This window comes from Alosa alosa, chromosome 8, assembly GCF_017589495.1.
Source record: "Alosa alosa isolate M-15738 ecotype Scorff River chromosome 8, AALO_Geno_1.1, whole genome shotgun sequence".
NCBI classification, from domain to species: domain Eukaryota; kingdom Metazoa; phylum Chordata; class Actinopteri; order Clupeiformes; family Clupeidae; genus Alosa; species Alosa alosa.
Genome location: NC_063196.1, coordinates 19,480,209 through 19,501,228, shown reverse-complemented (window position 1 = coordinate 19,501,228; position 21,020 = coordinate 19,480,209). Strand labels below are relative to the sequence as shown.

General features: G+C 41.2%; 1 protein-coding gene across 2 annotated transcripts; it reads right to left on the bottom strand.

Moving 5' to 3' along the window:
* Positions 1–572: 572 nt before the first annotated feature.
* Positions 573–21,002, bottom strand: papola (poly(A) polymerase alpha). 2 transcript variants are annotated; one of them, XM_048250239.1, is made up of 23 exons: positions 20,833–21,002; positions 18,886–19,056; positions 18,687–18,753; positions 18,493–18,574; positions 18,015–18,124; positions 17,722–17,775; positions 17,499–17,610; positions 13,926–14,015; positions 12,656–12,794; positions 12,475–12,547; positions 11,029–11,149; positions 10,265–10,349; positions 7,696–7,749; positions 7,404–7,523; positions 7,061–7,170; positions 6,589–6,719; positions 6,169–6,305; positions 3,952–4,019; positions 3,492–3,655; positions 2,956–3,087; positions 2,697–2,753; positions 2,549–2,584; positions 573–2,374 (listed from the first exon to the last, which is right to left on the bottom strand). In XM_048250239.1, exons 1-23 carry the CDS (start codon positions 20,838–20,840, stop codon positions 2,279–2,281), a joined length of 2,217 nt encoding a protein of 738 aa, XP_048106196.1. In that variant the 5' UTR covers positions 20,841–21,002; the 3' UTR covers positions 573–2,278. The 2 variants fall into 2 exon arrangements, with proteins under 2 accessions (XP_048106196.1, XP_048106197.1); XM_048250240.1 differs by having other exon boundaries at positions 2,697–2,750.
* Positions 21,003–21,020: the final 18 nt, after the last annotated feature.

The following is a 21,020-nucleotide window of genomic DNA, read 5'->3' as shown; positions in this document are numbered from 1 at the left end:
GTGTGGAGTCGGACACGGCAAAATGAAAGCATATGTCTGTGGCGGAGAAATGAAAACACAGATAAATATTGGCAGAGAGGAGCGATGGCTGAGTTGCATTGTCCCTGTGAGACAGACCATAACGATATTCATAAGGGGACCACCTACCGAGGCACAATGAAAGCTGTTCCTTAGCAACAAAATACATTTTCTTACGGGCAGCGTCTTGGAAAATTGTCACGATTGTGTTGCAGATGGAAAACAACACTACTTAAAAAAAAGAAAAAAAAGGAGAAAAAACATGTAGTAGGTTTTGAAGGACTATATTGTCATCTACCTATTTGCTTTAAATAATAGAACATACAGAGGAAAATCTTAAGAAAACAATCATATAGTGTATTTATTTAACAGGAAATGGAAGACTGTGAATGAATGAGTGAATGACAATGAATTCATGAATAAATGAAAAGATTTACATTTTCAGATATAACTCTATTGATATACCCAATAAAAAAAGCCATGTTTGCCTCAACAAAACTTTCCCTCAAACTTTCCAACCTCATCCTTAAAAAAAATGATTCAAACTGCATGTCTTTATGCAACATACACCTTTATTTGAGGAAAAAATTACAGTATCCTTACTTTTACAAAGACGGCTAAGAAAAGTTGAGAAAGGGGTAAGTACTGTAAGACCCCAAAAAGGTGTGTGAGCAGTGGTGATATTTTCTCTCTACCCCAGGTAGAGAACATCAGAACGCTTCCGTATACAGCACTCTTAGCTTTCCTCGCACCGTCAAAACAAACAATTAAGACAAAGCCACGTCTGTTTATGCAGAGACAGAGAGAAAGAAAATAATTGTGAAACCTGAAATTTGACAATTTTTTTTTTTTTACTTTCAAGAACCGTACAAACAGAATCCCTTGTCTCTGTAACTATTCTTCATTTAAAAAAAAAGTAATTGCAAGCTCATTCCATCTTCTGGGGCACGCAAAATAAGAGAGAACGATAGAAAGAAAGAAAGAAAGAAAGAAAGAAAGAAAGAAAGGAAAAAAAATCAATTGGTCATCAGCACTAAACATACATAATGGTAGAGATTACTGTTATTTTAACTGCATCCACTGATACCACGTTCAAAAGAAACTATCCAAGCTTAACTGTGTGCTCAACTTAAACAGCTGAAGGTTTTCTCTTTGTATCTTATAATGGTTCTGAATGAGTCACACGCACACAGAGAGCAATAAGAAACGCAAAAGAGTACTTTTAAATGGTCAGCTACTGCTGCTCACAAACTAAAACAAAGCAGTAGTTTCTCCAACAGTCTCTAGAAACAGCTCGGAGCACCCATACAGGAGAAGTGGAAGCCGGAAAATGTTGTCTCTTTCTCTCTCGCATAGGAAAAGACAAGATTGGTCAAATGATTTGCTCGAACCTGCAACAGTCTAATTTGCAGGGGAATCGCAACAGTCACCTGCCCTGTTTGAGCAACGCCCTTAAAATTTGAGCATGAGACACCCTCGACACTGACGGACAACACGAAATCCTTTAGTCTTGTCACGCGATGCCATACGACTCCAGCAGACGCAAAGTCAAGGTGAGCTGAACTGACCTCAGAAATGTGGATATGCAAACATGCCACAATATACTTCACCATAAGACCTGAGCACTACATTTGTTTTTTTTTTTTTTTTTTTTTTTTACAGCAATGTCCGTGTTGTCAACAGACAAATACACAACAGGCAAAAAATAGGCATCTGTGTGTATACATACACTTTTCTCTCATAGTACTCCAAAGCAGGCAAACACACATACACACACACACACACACACACACACACATCAACCCCACCCCATCCCGTGCACACACGTACGCATTCAGTCTCCACACAATTATGTGCGAAGACACAACAGAGTATTTGTGCGTCAGTCTGTTCTTGGCGGGAGTGCGAGGAGAATCGAGGAGGGTCGTTGGCGTTGAGGTTTTCTCAGGGACTTCTTCCGAAGGGCAGCTCTGCCCTCTAGTGGACAGAAGCAGATGTGGCAGTGAGGGACGCATCACGCTGCATCATCTCCTTTCCGGCATCCTGAGGTGAGGACTAGGGGGATCTGTGCCTCACTCAAGAAAAGGTTGGACTCTCTGTTGGGGTACAGTATGTGAGGGGGGTGAGGGAGGGGGGCCCAGTCAGGCCTCTTCTACCCCACCCTCCCCTCAGCCCACTGAAGGTGAAGTGAGTCTGGGTGAGGTTGGCGAGGTGGGCGTGCGGGTGACCGCTGCCCCGGCTACACTCTGCTCTGGCCCCCCTATCTGCTGAGGCGCAGCTTGATGGAGTTCTTCAAGACTGGAATGGGATTGGCGGGGGGCAGAGGCACGTCAGACAGGTCCGTGGTGGAGGCACGCTAGAGAAGACGCGGCACAGACAGAACAGAGATGAAAACAAACATGGAAGCTTGGAGCTTTGGAACAATTCTTTTCCAGAATTTGTGCTAGTTTGCCTTGACTCTCCGTCATTGGAATGGCACGAAAAGCATAGTGATGGGAAGAAGCAAAACATATAAAGCAACTAAGGCTACCTGATCTGATGGTGCTTTCTGCTCAGGGTCCAGCTCCTGCAGGGACAAACAGACTCACTTAATAAACCGCTTTGGGGCTAGCTTTACCGTGCTGTGAAGCCTCACTTGAGATTTGGTACGTACGGCGGACATTTTGTTTGATACTGACCTTAATGTCCGTCTCCATAGCTTCATCGCCTTGTGAGGCCATCTCCTCTTCAATCTGCTGAAATCCAAAACATTAATTTGTACCCTTACAGCATACAAATGGGAGCGTTGTGCAAGCAATATGAAATGAGTTCATTCATGTGTGAAATCACCGAAATAGTAAACATAAGTAAGTAAACACGCTCATTTCACTAGTGTGGTGATGACAGATCAAATAACATGTGATGTAATGGCGTGAGAAACACAGAGTCTTGGCCTACCCCCTTGGCTTCGTCCTCTACTTTGGGTTTCTTGCTCTGGTCCTCGGGCAGCGGTGACCCTGGGCGTTTCACAGGAAGGACTCCAGAGGTAGGGGAGTCGCCGCTGGGGGCACTGGAGGCCAGGGCGGCCGTCTGGTTTTCAAAAGAGGCAGAGGCATTGGCGCATGATGGTTACGGCTATTCTTACATGTTGCCAAATGAAGCATTACATGTAGGTCTAGTCCTAGACCAAAAGCTCTTTTTTAGTGGAGATCTTCACTGAGGATCTCTTTATGTCCAGGAAACCAGTCCACAATGTCAACTTGGCTCTTAATTAACACTTTAGAACAGGTTTACCAGCACTGTTATATTCATGCCAGATGAAAATATGAAATTTGTGCATTACATCTGTATTATTGTATTAAAATGCACCATATCTCCTTCTACTCAGCTAAGAGTTACTTAGGATTTGGTGCACAATGATCAAAGTAATGCATTTCGTTACAATTTGTAACACAGAAATAGCATCTTTGGTCTTTAGTGAGAGCAGGCCCTACCTCCTCTGTTTTGGGCTTCTTGCTCTTGTCCTCTGGCGGTGGCACGGGTGGAGGAGGGGGGGAGGAGGCCTTGGGCGCCGCTGGAGGGCCCATAGGAGGGGGGGGGCTGCTGCTGGAGCTGGAGCCTTTACGCGACTGGATGGATTTGGGAGCCGTGGGCACAGCTGTTAGGGGGGAGACACAGCAGGTGAGAGTGGGTTGGGGCTCAACCTTGAGGAGGAGCAGAAGAGGAAGAGAGACGTATGGGCTGAGGCGGAAAAGTCCGGCTTCACAAACTATAGGTCCCATCATGTATTGGTTCTACCTGTGCACTTAACACAGGGGATCTCACTATTAGCTGATCTGCCTGGCAGAGTTGTGCTCAGTAGAATCAGCTTGTTTAAGTGAATGGTTGGAACAGATATGTGGACTTGATATGAAGTCAGACTTCCACCTCTGCACCTGGGTTAAGCACACGTACGCGAGGTAGGGGAGGTGCTCCCAGAGGTGTCCATTTTGTCTGAAGCAGTAATCATAGCTCCTGTGAACCTACAAGACACAATTAGGAGGAAAAACGACACACAAGTAAATACCAACTGATAAAGACAAATGAATTCGTTATTAACAAATTAATATATATATATATATATATATATATATATATATATATATATATATATATATCAAAATAAGACATATACAACACCCTCCACATTTACTGGTACCGCTGGTAAAATTATAGGTAAATGTATCATACCTGGTAAAGTTATGGGTAAATGTATACTACCGGGTAAAATTATAGGTAAATGTATAATACCTGGTAAAGTTATGGGTAAATGTATAATACCTGGTAAAGTATTTGGTGACTTTATGTTAATGCCCTAGTCATTAAAGAGAATACACGGAATTAAAATAAAAGGAAAGTGTGTTGACGTAAATCAGGAAATGGCTATTAAAATAGGTAACTGGACGAAAATGCCCATATTTACAGTTAAAACAATAATTCAGAGGTTCAAATAAACTAGAAATGCGACAAACATGTTTGTACAAAGACCCATGGTCATCTTGCCCCCACACAAGATGGTGATAGAGAAAATACATTCAGAAGCATCACTGTTGGAGAGTTACAGAAAAAAGTAACTTGTAGTCACCAAATCTCAAAAAATCTTCAAAAGCGATGACAGCCAACAGATTATTTAGAAAAGCCTTCCCATCATTTAATTACAAATGTAAATGGCTGGAGTTACTGAATCCTACAGGGTTTTTGAATTTGATTGTCAGATGAAATGAAAATTTGAGCTCTTTGGCAACAAACATTTTTAGTCCCGCTCCCGCACGCATTTGTAACATGATGTCCCGCTCCCGCCCGCTAAAGCCTTCATGCAGGAGGGATAGCCTATTCAGCTTTTCTTTCTGTCTCACGAAAGGAGCATACACACCTGAGAAAGACTCCAGATGTCAGTTTCTTGGTTCTGAATGTAGACTAACAACTGAAGTAGGCCTAGTCTGGTGCCCTCTTCCTCTGTCATGCTTTCGATTTCGAGTTTTGACAATGAGCAGCAGGAACAAATTGAACCCACGTAAACAACAATATAGGCTATAGGCCTGCTATCTGTCAGTTATGCTTAAACCCTGTTTTTTAATGCTGCCTAACAGAACATCCAGCAGAACTATAGTTATGAACACTACTTTAATCATTTCCATATTTAATTTTACGCACATATTTAATTTGCGGGAGTGCAGTGAATCATCCGTTTGTCCCACACCCGCGAACGCACCTCTCTCATCCCACCCGCTCCCGCAAAAAGCTTTCAAAAGTTGTCCCGCGCCGCACTCTTTTGCGTTGGGACCCGCGGGTCTACCGCGGGAGTGCAGACCTCTAATGCCATGGCCATCTCAGTGACTCAGTCCCCTGATCTGAACTCCACAAAAAATCAGTGGGATGACCCAAAGGTGGAGAATACACAAGGACTCTAGGACCTAGGAATCTGGATGGTCTGGAGAGATTTTGTACAGAGGAATGGTCTGAAACCCCTTGCTTTTTATGCTACAACTTTATGGGATGTCATAGAAGATTACAAGCTGTTTTAATGGCAAAGGGAGGCTTTACAAAGTATTTAAAACAGGAATGCTAATAATTGTCTCATGTTTTTGTTGAAAATATTAATATTTATTACATATCTGAAATCCCTTGCTTTTTATTCTACAACTTTATGGGATGTCATAGAAGATTACAAGCCGTTTTAATGGCAAAGGGAGGCTTTACAAAGTATTTAACAAAGGAATGCTAATAATTGTATCACGTTTTTGCTAAAAATATTAATATTTATTACATATTGCCCCCCCACCCCCCAACACACACCGTTATTTTTACCAAACCTTACCAGGGGCGCCAATAAAAGTTGAGGGCGCTGTAAATGGATACTGATAGTTCATCTGTACTCGATCAGCCGGGCTGCACTGGACACGAAACAGAAGTGCTCTGCTCACTTATTATATTATACTGCATATGCTTCTACTATAATCAATGGAATTGGCTTCACCAGATGTACAGTGACAGCGGTGTTAACGTTAAAAAAAAAAAAATACCCGTCTTCTACAACTATTTTACCGGTCCGCAAACGGAACGCTCTAGTTGTGCACCCCATGTGGCCCGGCTGTAAGAAAAAAGAAATAAATTGGTAAAGGAATTTCCTACCCAATGGAGCCAAGAGGATTGATTTTATTGGCTGCTGCAGGCACAGAGGGAGGAGAGGGCACTGACAGGCTGTTGTCACTATCCAGTGACAGGTCCAGGCTGCTGTCATTCATTGGCCTTGGTCCCTCTGTTGAGTGCTATATGGAAAGAAATAGATAGGCATGAAAAATGTTTCTAGAACTTTCAATGTCAAACATTTTTATTTTTTTTGATCAATTATGTATGTGGTTTAGAGACAAACTTTAGTAATTTCACTTAAAGAGAGAGTCGTAAACCTCTTAATATTAGCGCCTTGTGGATTATTTCGACTTGTGAAACAAAGCTACAGGGCCCTTCTATCAGGAAGGTTATCACTTCCTCTGAGTAAATTTACCCTGGTCTGCGCTGTGAGGAAGATTGTGTGGAGGTTGCCTTGCTTACCTTCCTCCTGCTTGGCCTGGTCTGTATGACATTACTGGGTAGAAGCTGTTGGAGCTGCTTTCTCTTCACATGTTTGGCAGTGATCTTCATGTCCTGCTCAAACATCTTGCTGCTGATCGCCTGACGGTACACTTAAAGCAAATGACAAAAGTGTAATTATGACTCAGGAATTGTAATTAGTCACAAATAGAGAAGCACTCATTTTCAAAAAACACATCATGGGTGCATGGAACTATGTGAAGGTAAGCTCCTAACAAATGCAGTCAGACATAACGTCATAATATCAGAGAAAGAGATTTGCTAAAACAGTCTGACTAGGAAAAAAAAAAATGTGTGTCCATCTAACTCAACTAATTGATAATCTTGTTTGAAACAATAATGTAATTAAAAAGCAAACAAAAACATTTATAGAAGCAGTTATTACTCAAACAAAGGCAACTGAAGGCATATTATCTAGAAAGGGAGAACTTACCAGTGTCTGTGAAGGACTGGATGTCCACTGTAAGGTCCACATTGAGGTTTTCTGACCCCTCCATTTTCTTGAAGACAATCCCAATAACCCACATCGTGCTGAACTCCTCTCTGTATCAACCAAAGCAACCAGAATAAAGACATTGTGTTCTGAATAATAATAATTCAATAATGTAAGCTGTATGATCACTTCACTTTCCATAGTATAGGACAAACCACTTACAAAGTAAGTTGTTAAAGAATCTTATTTTTTGTAACAATGTTATAAACCATATTGTATTAGTGTTGGTATTCATTCACACGTGTATAGAAAAACACAATGACTTGATAAGACATGGACTCACTTGTCGTTGCCTTCCTTGGGTCCGGGAAACGAGTGTGCATTAACATGTGCGAGCGTGATGAACTCATTCTTCTCCAGGTTCCCCACCAGGATACGAATCTTTGACTCCACCAGGCCCACCCTGCCAAAGAAAAAAAATCTGTCAGTCAGTCACTCAGCAGAACTCAGCAAACACAGCAAAATTATAGCATATAGGCATAATAAACCAAGAAACAAAATTCTATGGAAAAGGGCTAAAGCCAACTCTACCTCCTCCCCCCTGGTGTTTGGGGAGTAGGCAGGGCGGTACTCACCACTCAAGGTGCTGCTTCTCTGTCGGCGCACTTGCTAGCAACACAATATAATGCCTTGGAACATAAAACAAACAGAACATTGCTATTACATCCTTTAGACAAGATCCTGAGCACCCAGACAGGGACCCCTGGGTCAACCATTTGCACGTCTTGAACACTGTAGCGCTATCAGGCAGAGGAGATTGTTTCTGCCTGTTGCGGAGCATTATCTTTTTGTCCAGGAAGGCCGTATCAACAAATATAAGGCTGTCCAAAAGCATGTGTGTAAGGTAAAGTAAAACGAGAAAAAAAAAAAAAAAACTTACAAACAAAAAAATAACTTGAATCAAAAACCAATGTTCAAATTGACTACACTGAACTGCAATAATATCTCTACTAGATTTATGCAAAATGTTAGAAGGCAAAGTGACAGTGTATTTCCTGAGCTCAAATAATTCCACACAAGAACAAACTGTTCTGTTCAAAAGCCGAAAATGGCCACTTTTTTTTACCTGAAAAACTTTTAATCATGGCATTACATCATTAACAAAAAGCTGCTAAGATTCAGACTCTGATAAAAGGCTTTTGAAACTCATACTGTAAAAATGCTGTGATAAAGAAATGTTCACTTAAATTCACAGAATGCAAGTGATGAGTGAAAAAAAAAAGTGACACCCAGATAACATTAGTGATTTATTAATTTGTTACAAATTTTGGGGGTAATGAAATGGATGAAAGGATGCATTGACAAACATTGCTAAGTGCTTTTTTTTTTTTTTTAATTGCTCTCGTCCACAATCTGGGTCACATATAGAGCCTTTCAACAATAAAAACAAAAACAATGCTTGAACGTTCTATTTGGGCCCCAATCTACTTCCTCTGCATTAAGATAACATATGGAATGTTAAAAAGGAAGTCTTGTGGGGCCAACTATGATGCTGATAATGGAACTCTCTTGAAAGGGTCTATAGTGGTTCCCAGCGCAGCAGATCCCGAAGGCAGAGTTCTCACAACTCCAGGGCAATAGAGGAGCCCAAAGGGCACCCATGAGGACCCAGCAGCGCCACCCTCTGGGCTGTGGAGGCACTGCGCCTTGTGTCCTCTTCAGAGGCTGAGGGCACAAAACTGCCACGCCACTGGCCTCTGTTACGTCAAAGTGTCACTTGACACTCCCTACCCACCACCCCCTCCAACATACACACTCAGAGAGAAGATGTGGTTTAGTGATGTATAGTCAATGCTCCAAAAAAGAGAAGGCAAAAAAGCTACTGCTGCTTAGTAATCTATTTTAGTCCCCAGTATGATCCAATTAATATGGAGGTTGATATGCAAACTGATGTAATACGATGTAACTACGTAACATATTACGAATAAAATGGGGTGGGGTGGGGTCTGATAACACTGTCTACAACTACAGGGTCATATTGTGACTGAATTTTAAACCACTCAATTTTGCAATTATAAGCCACATCATGTTTTTAGAAGGAACATTCAAGCATAAGGTGATCCTTTCTGCATAAACTGAGCCTTTTTGTCTGTCACCAATAGCATATGCAAGCACTGCGCCTCACATTACTATTCTAAGGGAATCTGATAAGGCTACTTTAAATACATTTATAAAAGCAATGCCCATGGTTTTGATCCCTGCATGAATTAAACAGGCTAAATATTAGCCCTGGATCTGACACCTGCTGCTTTGGAAATCTGATACTGCTTTGGACTTAAGTGACTGCAAACTTCTGGACTTTGTCCCCTCAAGTACTATCTCTAAGGCTTAACACAAAGTTATATTTCTTGTCATCATTACTTAAATTCAGCCTTACTTATCTGAAATTGCTTCATGGTAGAAATACACCAGGGAATGGTGATAGTTGGAAAACGACTTACAATAATTACACACCACATTACACATTGCTATTCACACTATAGACTTAACTATAGGGTAGCTACTCTGCACTAAGCTGATCCAAACTGGTAATCATTTAACTGCATCTTACACATTTTAGGTCATGATACAAAAAAAACCAAATGTGCTAGCATGTTGACCCTACAATAAACCCCACAGAATGAACTGAAAACAAAATAGGGGACCTGAAAATAAAAAAGCTCTACAAAACCAGACTAACAAGAAATACATAGTACAAATTGTGAACTAAAACATTTTATTAGGAATTGCATACAGTTTCAAAAGGCACAGTAAAAAAAATATCAGTAGAGGGCAATGCAGCCTTACATGTGTCATACCTACCTTTGATTACTACAACCATTGTAAAAGCTTTATACTTTCATCATCGGCAGAGTATATCCTCAGTACTGATAACTTCAAAAGTTGTTTTATACGAATAATACTTAATCATGCCCATCATTAAGAAATGGAGGGATATCATTTTGCTCAGAATAAATAGTCAGCGTTGACTGCATAACTGTACTTTTATTTCTTTCAAATTCAATTATCAATAGATCACATATAAAAAGCATATAGTGTACTTTGGTGGTGTGTTTGTGTGGTGCTTTGAAAAAAAATAAATCTTTATTGAAATAATTTAATCTCACCATGTGTGGCCAACAGGATAAGCAGCTCAATACATACTTGTATTTCTGAAAGAAGTTTGGTGCTTCATATAGTTTGGACCATTCTGCTTTACTCTGCAGTATTTCATCTGTGATGGCAAGACCTGCAGAAAACATACAAGCTTCATGAAACACTCCCATTTCCACCTGATGCTGTTTTCCAATCAGGCGAAATCAGCATCTATGGCAGCCTCAACTCAGCAACACTGTTTCCAATTATTTTTTTAACCCCTGAATCTACATTCAAGCAAGGGAAGTACACACTAACAGATGCTCAACACAATGTTGAGTCAAACCCCTTGAAAGTCAAACCAAGCAGTTATGTATTTTACATGCTTGTCCAGAAGGGGACAATCTTTAACTCTTTCTTGCACTTCAATCATACACATCAATTTCGTGTACCTCTTTAGAATGTTGCAAGAAAAGGTCATTTTCCGCCTCTCTAAAGGTACTGAACCACCAGCTGCTGTTAGTAATCATTTTGAGTGGTCAAGTAAAAATCACCAGTTTAGATTAGTTTAAGAGCTGAAATTGGTGGCAAGCCAACGTCTGAAACAAAACATCAACAAACAATTCAATGGGGAGTTCAAGCAAAAAGATTTTCAACGAGAGATTCAATCATTTTGTTTCAGCTAAGTCTGAAAATAGTGTGCAATCTGGAAACAGTGATTTTTAAATGCAGCTAGACTTCTCGTGCTCTACTGGGTTGCTAAAGTGAAGAGCCTAGTAGTGAGTATAGAACTCTGCCACATGAAAAACCAAACTCCACAAAGCGCAACAGACCCTGTTTAAACTCGTCCACCATGACGGCCCGGGTGGAGGCAGAAACGTTGTAGGTGGAGTTCTGCTGGGGGTATGCTGGGGTAATGATGGGCATGAGGTGGTACCGGTCACTGGGCGTCACCTGTGGGGCAACAACATGCTCACAGTCAGCAGGACACTCATTACATTACATTACATTTAGCAGACACTTCTTGACCAAAGTGACTTACATATGTCAGCTATATTACAAGGGATCACATTGTCCTCGGAGCAACTTGGGGTTAAGTGCCTTGCTCAAGGTGGAACGGTGGAAGCCTGGAATTGAACCGACAACTTTCAGGCTACTGCACGCTAGCCCAGCTCCTTAACCACTACCGCCCACACTTATATGGTTATGTGGTCACTCTCTGGCCATGCACTTAAGGCCAAAGCTCAAGCTCTGCTTTCAAAGCATTCTGGCGTAGTATAGTCACAATACCATCCCAAAGTATCCCGATACCAATACTTAAACGATACCATGTCAAAATCATTAAACATCAATAGAAGTAATAGAATAGGTCTAGACTCTAGATCAGCGTTTCTCAAACTATGGGCCGCGGACCGGCACCGGCATAATTTGCTGTGCAATTGATCAAGGAACCGCGGACTGACAGAAAAAGAAAACAAACATTTCAGGAGGAAATGCTAATTCGATGTCATTAAACATAAAGCCGTACAATTAAGCGTATGAGCGTTCATTCAATGCATGCGTGTGCCCATCAAACTGAAACTACCCGATAACGTTGGTAGCAAAGCTCCGCTTCAACCTGTCGAAAGGCTATTTAATTATTTAACGGCATTTAATAGAACTACGTGGGTCTTGCAACTTCCATAAAAACAGCAGAGACTGTATAACACTGTCTAGCATTTATAAGGGCCTCAGTCGGAGTAGTCAAATTTGAATACAACGTGGCCAAAAGCTATTGTAGCCTTAGTCTTCCTATTAAAGATCTCCAGACCAAAGATTTACGCTTATCTCCTCCGCCGTTTACCATACATGAAAGCTGGTATTATGTTTCCTGATTCAGGCATTCAAATGAAATTTCTTTAAAACGCATGTACATTGTTTCTCCAGTTGCTTTTATTAAAATCTGTTTAAAATGTCTTTCTAAAAAAAACTAAATGATACTAATAAAAAGGGACATTGTAACATTTTTATTTTCAGGGTACCGTGGCAACCTTTTGAGTGTTGGTGAACCATGCAACCTGGGCAAATGACCAAACATTTGAGAAAAGCCTCAGCATAGCAATCTAAGCTTTATTTAATACCAAACCTAATAATGAATTTAACAAAACATGCTCAGTATGGAAATTGTGTTAACTCAACAGTAATTACTTCAAAGATATAAATGTATATGTCCACTTAATCTGACTAATACATTATGGCCAGAGGCCAAAGAAGGATTTATAGGAAGATGGTGACTTTACCCTTGGGTCCCAGACTGGAAGATTAAGGTTGCAATCCTCTGGTTGCTTTAAGAGAACAGGGTTGGGCCACTCCCTGTAAAAAAAAAGACGACATGGACCAAAATTAGATAGACATTACAGCCAACGTCATTCGCATTAATAGCCTGTGTCAATAATGCTTGTGTAACAGTCAATAGCATACCATTTTGAGAAGACCAGGAAGAACTTGTGGACCAGGGTGGCAGCCACAGCATTGGGATATAGTTGACAGGTCCTGGCCACCAACATGGCCCAGGACACTCCACCAAGAAATCCCAGAATGTTGGAGTAGATGTTGTGACCTGACAGGATACATTACAAACACTGTTATATGGAGAACTGGGGTGATGATAGTTGAACTGGTATAACCCCATTGGACCCTAATTTAAATGACGATCGAAGACTTCTAATGTGGCCAACACATAGACCAAACATTATTCTCGTTTTTACCTAAGAATCCCCCACATCTGACACTACCAGCCCCCTAGTACTAATTTGGGGTGCCACACAAGTGAGCACAGGTGTGAACAATAAGGTCAACTTTTGGTGGAGTTCACACCTACTGAAGGGGCGTGTTTATGATGTTTCTTTAACATGCTTGTGTGGCATGAGACTGAAGGCACTTAAATATCAGCGCAATGCAGAATTGTCCATTTCTACTCCAGACGATGCACCATCAAAAACAAAGATGTCATGCTGGAGAGGTGGGAAAACGTGCAGGCTGCTGTCCATTAGAGCTGACGCCAAAGTCTTGTGGCAAATACATGGGCATACAGCCAAAGCTGCTGTCCATCTCCGGGAAAGTCTTTGAGCATGGAGAGCTGCCGTCTTGTAATCTCTCCGGCTTTCCTGTATATCACACTCCACTCTCACTAATGCAGCGGAGGCAACCTCGAATATACAGCAACTCAAAAATATTCTCTGTGGCAGCTGTTCTTTGGTACGCCATACTGTACGTGGTAAACAAGCAACGCGTAATATACCACCTCCTGCAAGCTCTACCCTGACAACACCCCTCTACTCTGTTTAAAATCCATTTCTAATAGCACGTACATTTTCGGCTTGTGATGTTTGTGAAGCAAATGGCTTCCTTTGTTACACAAAAACAAACACACAAAATAACTCCGATTGAACTCATGTCACCAGGCAGCCAGGGCTAGCCAAAACAATTCTACTGTGACAACAGCCACGCTGCAACCAAGAGCAAAATGCAGCCACATACATTTTCTTTTTTCTGCGCTAATCCAGTTTACACCACAAAGGTAACCAAATGGCATTTGGGGACCATCACATGGCACACTCGATTCTCTCATCACAATGTTACACAGTGCTCTGTCCAACAAAGTGTTTTTACCGCCCCCAGGCAAACATATACTGACGCACTCAACAGAAAACAAAACAGCTGTGGAAGTGAATGAACAATGGTCGCTTACGTTTCGCCCACAGTTTGATGGCTCTGAGGGTGAGTCTGAAGTTGTCAATGTTGGGGACCAGGTGGAGAATTTCATCAGTCACTCTACAACCTATATGATTTCAAAGCACGGAAATTAGATGAACTTCAATATCAATCTAATAGCAAGTGTGTTATCGGACTTGTATTTCAACGAGAATCAAAATTGTGCTTTAATGGCCAAGCATTTGGGGTGTCACATTTCTCCAAATCCTCGATTTGACTTGATTTTCAATTTTAAGGTGTCTTTTTGACGAGATTCTCTTTTTATTATATTACTATTATTACATTTCTTATGTTGTGAACAGGCTTGGAATTTCACCATTCTGGGGGCAAGGCCACTTGGCCTTCAGTTGGGCATATTTGGTGGGGGGCACAAAGGCCACATGTCAGGGCACCAAGGCCAAAGTTAACTATTAGTAGTAGGCTATAAAAATGATCAAAGTTGTATTTAGCCTATTCACTGCAGTAGACCTGCATCACTGTATGAAACATTACAAAAACATGAAATGAAAACATGACATATTACATAGAACTGTAAATCATCTGACTATCTAATATTTACAGATATCTGTAAAATTCAGTAGAATGTATGATTAAATTGAATTATATTATTTACTTTTCTCGCGAACCGTTCAACACAGCAATTATCGGCTAACATCGTTTAAAAGCTGAGAAAAAGCTCTTTCATGTGACACGTGTGAAGTCTGTGTGATGAATAGGCTACTTCGCGAGTAGTTCAACTGAGAATGGGTGAATTTGGACGACTTTCTTTCTTTATGCTGCCACTTTCTCTACCGCGTAAATGACTAAATCAATTTGCGCTGTGAATGCTAAGATTATTTTGACAGGCCACAGGCTAAATAAAAATCGCTATTAGTAGGACGCAAAGCAGAATATTGAAAGAAGCAGGCACCAAGGCCACCATGGCCTGTAAACCTCTGATTTTCAAAGGGGCCTCACGGCCAACGCAAGGGGCTACGACGGCCGTGGCCGTCGTGAAATTCCTACCCTGGTTGTGAACTTTTCTGGCCTTATATCCAATTTTGTTGAGGGGTTTTTATGCGAGCTACTAAACAGAACAGAGACATGAACAGATTTGAACATAGTGAAATGAGCCTCTGAAGAGACACAAGGTTAGTCTTCATGGTATATTGCACTGTTAAAGTGTGTTTTATGCCTTAACACAGGGTACGCGTACCACCGGTGGTACGTGAGCTGCCACTAGGGGGTACGTGAGATGAAAAGGGCAATGTCGGAAAGGTGTAAAAATTAATTTAATGTAATTAATTAATAAATAATACATAATTTCTAATCGGATTATAATGATATGGAAACGTGAAATTAAAGGAAAACATTTGTAAACTCTATAGTAGGCTATGTTTTCATTAAAAAATAAGCTACCCACAATGCACGTGATCTCCTGCGGGCAGCCAGAATATCTGGCTCGTTAGTTTCGTGGATGCATAGGCTAGGTACGCAAACATGGAAAACTGGCTAAAAAGAGGGACACTGTGCAAAAGGCCTAATTAACCCATTTACTCCTAAAATGCCTGCTAAAAACGCCTATAGAATCCTATGGCATTCTAGACTAAATAACCTTATTTCCTGAGGGTTTTCTGAAAACATACTAAAAAATTGTCAATGTCTACCAAAATTTAATATCTAAGCCTCTGTAGCACCTAGAAACATGAAATAAAAAGCATGCTGCGCTACGCAGCATCCGGCGGGAGGGTCAATATTGCGCTACGCAGTATCCAGCAGGAGGGTCAATGTTGCGTCATGCAGCATCCAGCGCGAATGGGTTAAAGCGATGGAAGAGGAGAAGCGAGAGAAACAGAGCAGGAGACAGGTAACGATGGGATGGGGGGCAGAATGATGAAGGTGTAGGTGGCTCCGGAGCGCAGGGAGATGAAAGAAAGGACGAGACAGAAAATACTGCGCGAAGAAAACAAAATTATGAAAATTATGATTATGATATGAGGCTTCACATGGATTTATCTAACCAGTCTAATGCTGTCCTCCACACTGTTTTTTAGCTCATAGACCAGAGGGGTATTTCACAAAACCTAGATAAGCGATTAAGCTGGGATTTTTTGGTTATCCTGGATGAATTTAGCCTCGACTTGGTTTCACAAAAGAGATGGCACATAAGTTACCATGGGGATTTATTCTCTGCACCTAGCCTGGTCCCGACCAGGCTAACAGCCAAGCTAATTCTAATGGTAATTATGTTGTCTTACTGGCTCAGCTAGCTGTCATTCAAATCAGACCTCCGTGCTAATTTTTAAGGAGCTTTATTCCATGTATATACTATTTGCTAAATGTATTTGCTCGCAAACCGAAACAGACTGTCTGCCTACTACCATATGGTTATTATTGTAATTGTGATAGCCCTATGCTAATAATTATAAGGCTAGGTACTCGTTGTTTGCTTCTTTTGTTGATAGACGTTTGATGAATAGCCTGTAGTTGATTGGAAGTGGAGGGGCATGTTTTCAAAGGTATTTTCAACTATAATATTAAGGTATATCATATGTGCATCTTTGCAGTGGCAAGCGCTTGATTAATGACGTTGCGTGCCAAGACAAGGAAGCACTCACACGTGGGTTCATTCGTAAATTTGCATTTAGTTGGTCTACCACGCCTACTCCTGCTGTTTTACAGAAATAGCCACGATTCCCCATTCCAAAAAGGACAACTTTACTTCATTGTTAGTCTATATCAAAAGTGGTTGTTCACTTTGTGTGAATGACGCTTTTTTCGGCGTCTTTTTTTATTCCAACCGTGGGCACTTCGGAGCAGAAACGAGAACGCGCACACATCCTGAATGACTTACACCTGGCTTGACATAGTCGCTCCTACTCATCCTGGATTGGCATTAGTGAAACGGTTTGAGCTAGGATGACCAGACAACGCTATGTCAAACCTCGCTTTATCAGTTATCTTGGATGTCTTAATTCTGCCTTTGTGAAATACCCCTCAGTTGCACATTTTGATTTTGTTATTTGTTATGTAGGGTGGCTAATTAAACATGATGCCTGGAATGCGTCAATAGAATGTGTTACGTTATGATGTGTCGGATGGTGGGGGTACGCGAGCCGAGTCAGGATGTAAAAGGTGGTCCGCGGGAAAAAAAGTTTGGGAACCGCTGCCTTAACATAATGTTGGACTGTAACTAGAACTCACTTCTAAGTTGAGAATGAATAAACCACTAAATATTTCCACACGGATGATTTCAGAGAAGCAGGAGGGGGTTTGGGTTTGGCTGATGTGTCTCCTATATCAGCAGTTGCCATGGTGTCTTAACTGGCTGCAGCTTCAAGTTAGAGATAATGTTGACCACACTACACCACACTACAACAAATGTGTGCTTTTTCTCCACTCTTGGCATGCCTGCCAGATATGACATTGGGAGGCTTGGCTACATCCTCGATTCCACCTTTGATTTCGAAATTTAAGATCATAATGACATTTCGATCAATATCCGACTTACAATCAAGGTCGTGACACCCCTACAGAGCCTGAAACAATTTGGAGCGTAAAATAAAATCACCATTAAGGCTCCTTATGCAGCGAATATCCAAGTTCTTCAACAAACTGTCATCTCGTAGGTCCAGGTTCTCTGGAATGGTTTGCAGTGCTAATCTTGCAAATAGGATGTCAATCTGTCCAATACAGCAAAATTGACAAAAAAAAAAACAGAAGTCACTCCAAACCATGTCAGCACACTCATTCAGTGTCATAGCATTCCATGTTGATGTATACAGGGGACCTACCTCTATGCCATCGAAACAAAGCTTGATCACAGGGACAAAGGCCTCTTCCACTGCCTGAAGAAATAACACCAACCAGAATGAGCCAAACACGACTTCCATTCAACTCCTCTATGACCCATTCAGACTGATACATTCAAACTGGGAGCTCCACAGTAGCCCTCTTGATTAGCTCAACCAACCTGACTCAAGCCATTTAGAGTATCCCAACAGCACAATCATCTATCAGGATTTGATGTCTAGTACAGGATTGAGAGCATGGTGTTATAACATGTACCCTGTGGGGAGTTGCCTACCCGCAAATCCTTCACTTCCTCCTGCTCCCTCAGTTTCTCATAGAAGGAGGAGAAGAAGTCAGTCCTCTCCACGTGCCGAGGTGCCACGCAGAGGGCATCGATATCAGCACCTACAGGGATGGACATGGTTAAGCTGGCGCTGCCAATATGAAACACCACAAGCGATTCAATGGTTGGAAAGGGCTAGCTAAAGCTACAGCTCTTAAGGGAATTTCAGGGCTTATAGCATATTGATCCACATGTGTAAACTCAACAAGATGGCCATAATTTCCTTTACTATCTGCTGTACTGCTAAATCCTGGTTTCAGAGTAGCTTATCATCACCAATAAGAAAAGCTAGGTCAGAGACATGTCCCTTGTTCGGGTCATCCAATCTGTGAATACCTGCATAGCCATCTACCTTTGATCTAGAATGCAACATTTGTTTAATACAGGTACGTGCAAGTACCTTGACTCATAACAGAGTGAACACCCATACCTTTTGTGTGAACTCCCAATCTGTAAGAGCCAAAGGTGAAGATTTTACCTCCAACTGTTTCAATCAATGAAGCAGGTAAATTCTGTTATAATAGAGGACAAACAAAAAGTTCAGTTTGTACAGAATAACTAAATTTATTTACAAAAGAAAAACTTAAATTTGCAATCAACTTGAAGTCAACACTGGATGGCAACCTTTGTTTCACTGATTTCTCGTATCCACTCTTTCACCAAACTGTTCAGCTTCCCCAACACTAGGATTCTGTTGAGTAAACAAACCAAAATAAGTGCCATCACCTTCTCCCTGGAAATGGTTTGTGGTGACAATGACAATAGAGTAAATGTTCAATTCTCTCGTATTCACAAAATAACACACATATGTAGACACACACACCTGCGCTGAAGCTCCAGTTCTTCCTCAAACACTCCGAAGGGCTTGAGGGCCTCCGTGAGTTTCTGAGTGAGTACCAGGTCAGCCTCCTTTGGCTGTGCCATGCTGATGGGTGAGGTAATCCCATAGTGCTTGGTTGGCTGTGGCACCCCTTGCGATTGGTTAATGGTAGGGCTGTGAGAATCAATCAACATTTATACCGGTTACCAAAGGCCTATTGACATACAGTGGAGGGTTGCCCTTAGAAGTAATGAAACGATGACAAATAATCTTTAGTAATTTTAAGAAAAGTACTTAAAAAGGGCAGTCTAATCACACTACTAGCTTATGTAAGGGATCATGGACAACACAGCATTGAGGTATCAGAAAGATAATGCACATCTTCTGATACCCAAACACCGTGGAGTCCATGATCCCACTCAAACCACTGTTGTCACACTTATATTGTTTGTACATTACACTTACATTACTTTGCTGCTATAATTTCCTTTTGTTTGCTAAAACTGTTTGCAGAACCACTTCTTTCAGCCTCACATCAACTCATTTCTCACAAGCAGTTTGGCGAATTGATAAGTGTAATGCAGACAAAAAACTGGAACTACTTCATAGGTGTGCAAATATCTGAAATGATTGACATTCCAAGTAGTGGTATAACTAAATTCTGAACATGTCATACTCACACAAAGACCAACAAACAGACTGATGGGGCACACTAACTCAACTGTTGGTGTTTGTTTGAGTTTCTTGCCGTTTGTTTGGGGATGCAAGCACCTTTGCCAAATGTTCACCCTGCCACAGCTACAAATTTATGACATTCATTTTGTGTTTTTCAGCCCTTCAACAGAACTGTTACGGTCAAAAGATGACAATCCTACAGATCAGAATATTCTGATAGGTAGTTAGGCAGACTATATTGGAGCCTGACATCTCGGTCTCGTTTAACTAAAATAGCTTCTTATTAACAATCACTCAAATGTTCTGCTTTTTATTTGTCCTTGAGAACCAGTGAGTGCAGCCCAGGTAGGTTGTTCTGAGACTACTGTATTATGGACCGGGGGTGTTCATGCACTTACAAATTGCAGTAGTTTGTAAATACAACTTCAATATTATTCAACAGTCTTCTTTAAAATAAAATATTCTATGTGATACAACAGAAACCTCAAGAATACATACCAACAAATAAAACAATGTGTCTTTCACTGACGTTCTTTAAGTGCAAGCGAATTATTGCTAGATCAATTTCTTTTCACACCAAAACACAGGGTCAAAGTGCATACAGCGTTGACGTTAACCCTAAAAGGTCCATGTGCTCGGGTAGCTAGTAAGCAAAACCAGTTTACGATTGAATCTCTGGGTACACAAAAGTCCTAAATTGACAGGCCTGGTCCGCCTACGCTGCCATGACATGGACTATGCTAACTTTAGTTAGCTGATTATGTAAACTTTCAGGAAGAATCCTTTTTTCTTGTTAAAAGACATTTATCTTCGCTCATCTAACGAGTGCATTCCACCTCAGGGCCAGTCACAACTAATGTAAGCTCCCACCTGAAACAATATTTGTTCTAGACAGTGAAATGTCAAATGAGAACTAATTTGAAAAATAGCTTGTTAGCTAGGCTACTTAGCACGGTAACGTTAGGTATTGTTAGCCGGTGTCAGGCAGTCATGCTGAATTATCTAGCTAACGTTAATTCCTAGCACATGTCCAGCGTGAGTTCATGAAAAGCATCATCTAGGTATGATAGCTAGCTACCAATATTGCTGCTCAAGACTACAGAATTGTCAAAAGGAGAATCACATTAAATGATAATTCATACGTGTCTGTATCTAGAGTCAACAGTTTGACATCAAAAGCTGCATTGTCTGCGCCCAACTTTCAAATATAGCTAATGCTAACAGTCGTTTGCAAGCTGTGATCATTGACAAGTGTTCAACAAGCTCAGTACTTACAAAGGCATTGTGTCGACCTCTGCCAGGTACTACTGAACATTTCCAAACACCGTTCCCATTTTAGTTGTCACATGCATCCAGGGCATGCGTTTAAATATGAGTATTTTGCAATAAACTAGCGAAGGTGTAGAACAAAGATGGTAGATAGGCGGAGCATGTCTGGGAGCAAAATGGGGACAGTTCCGGTG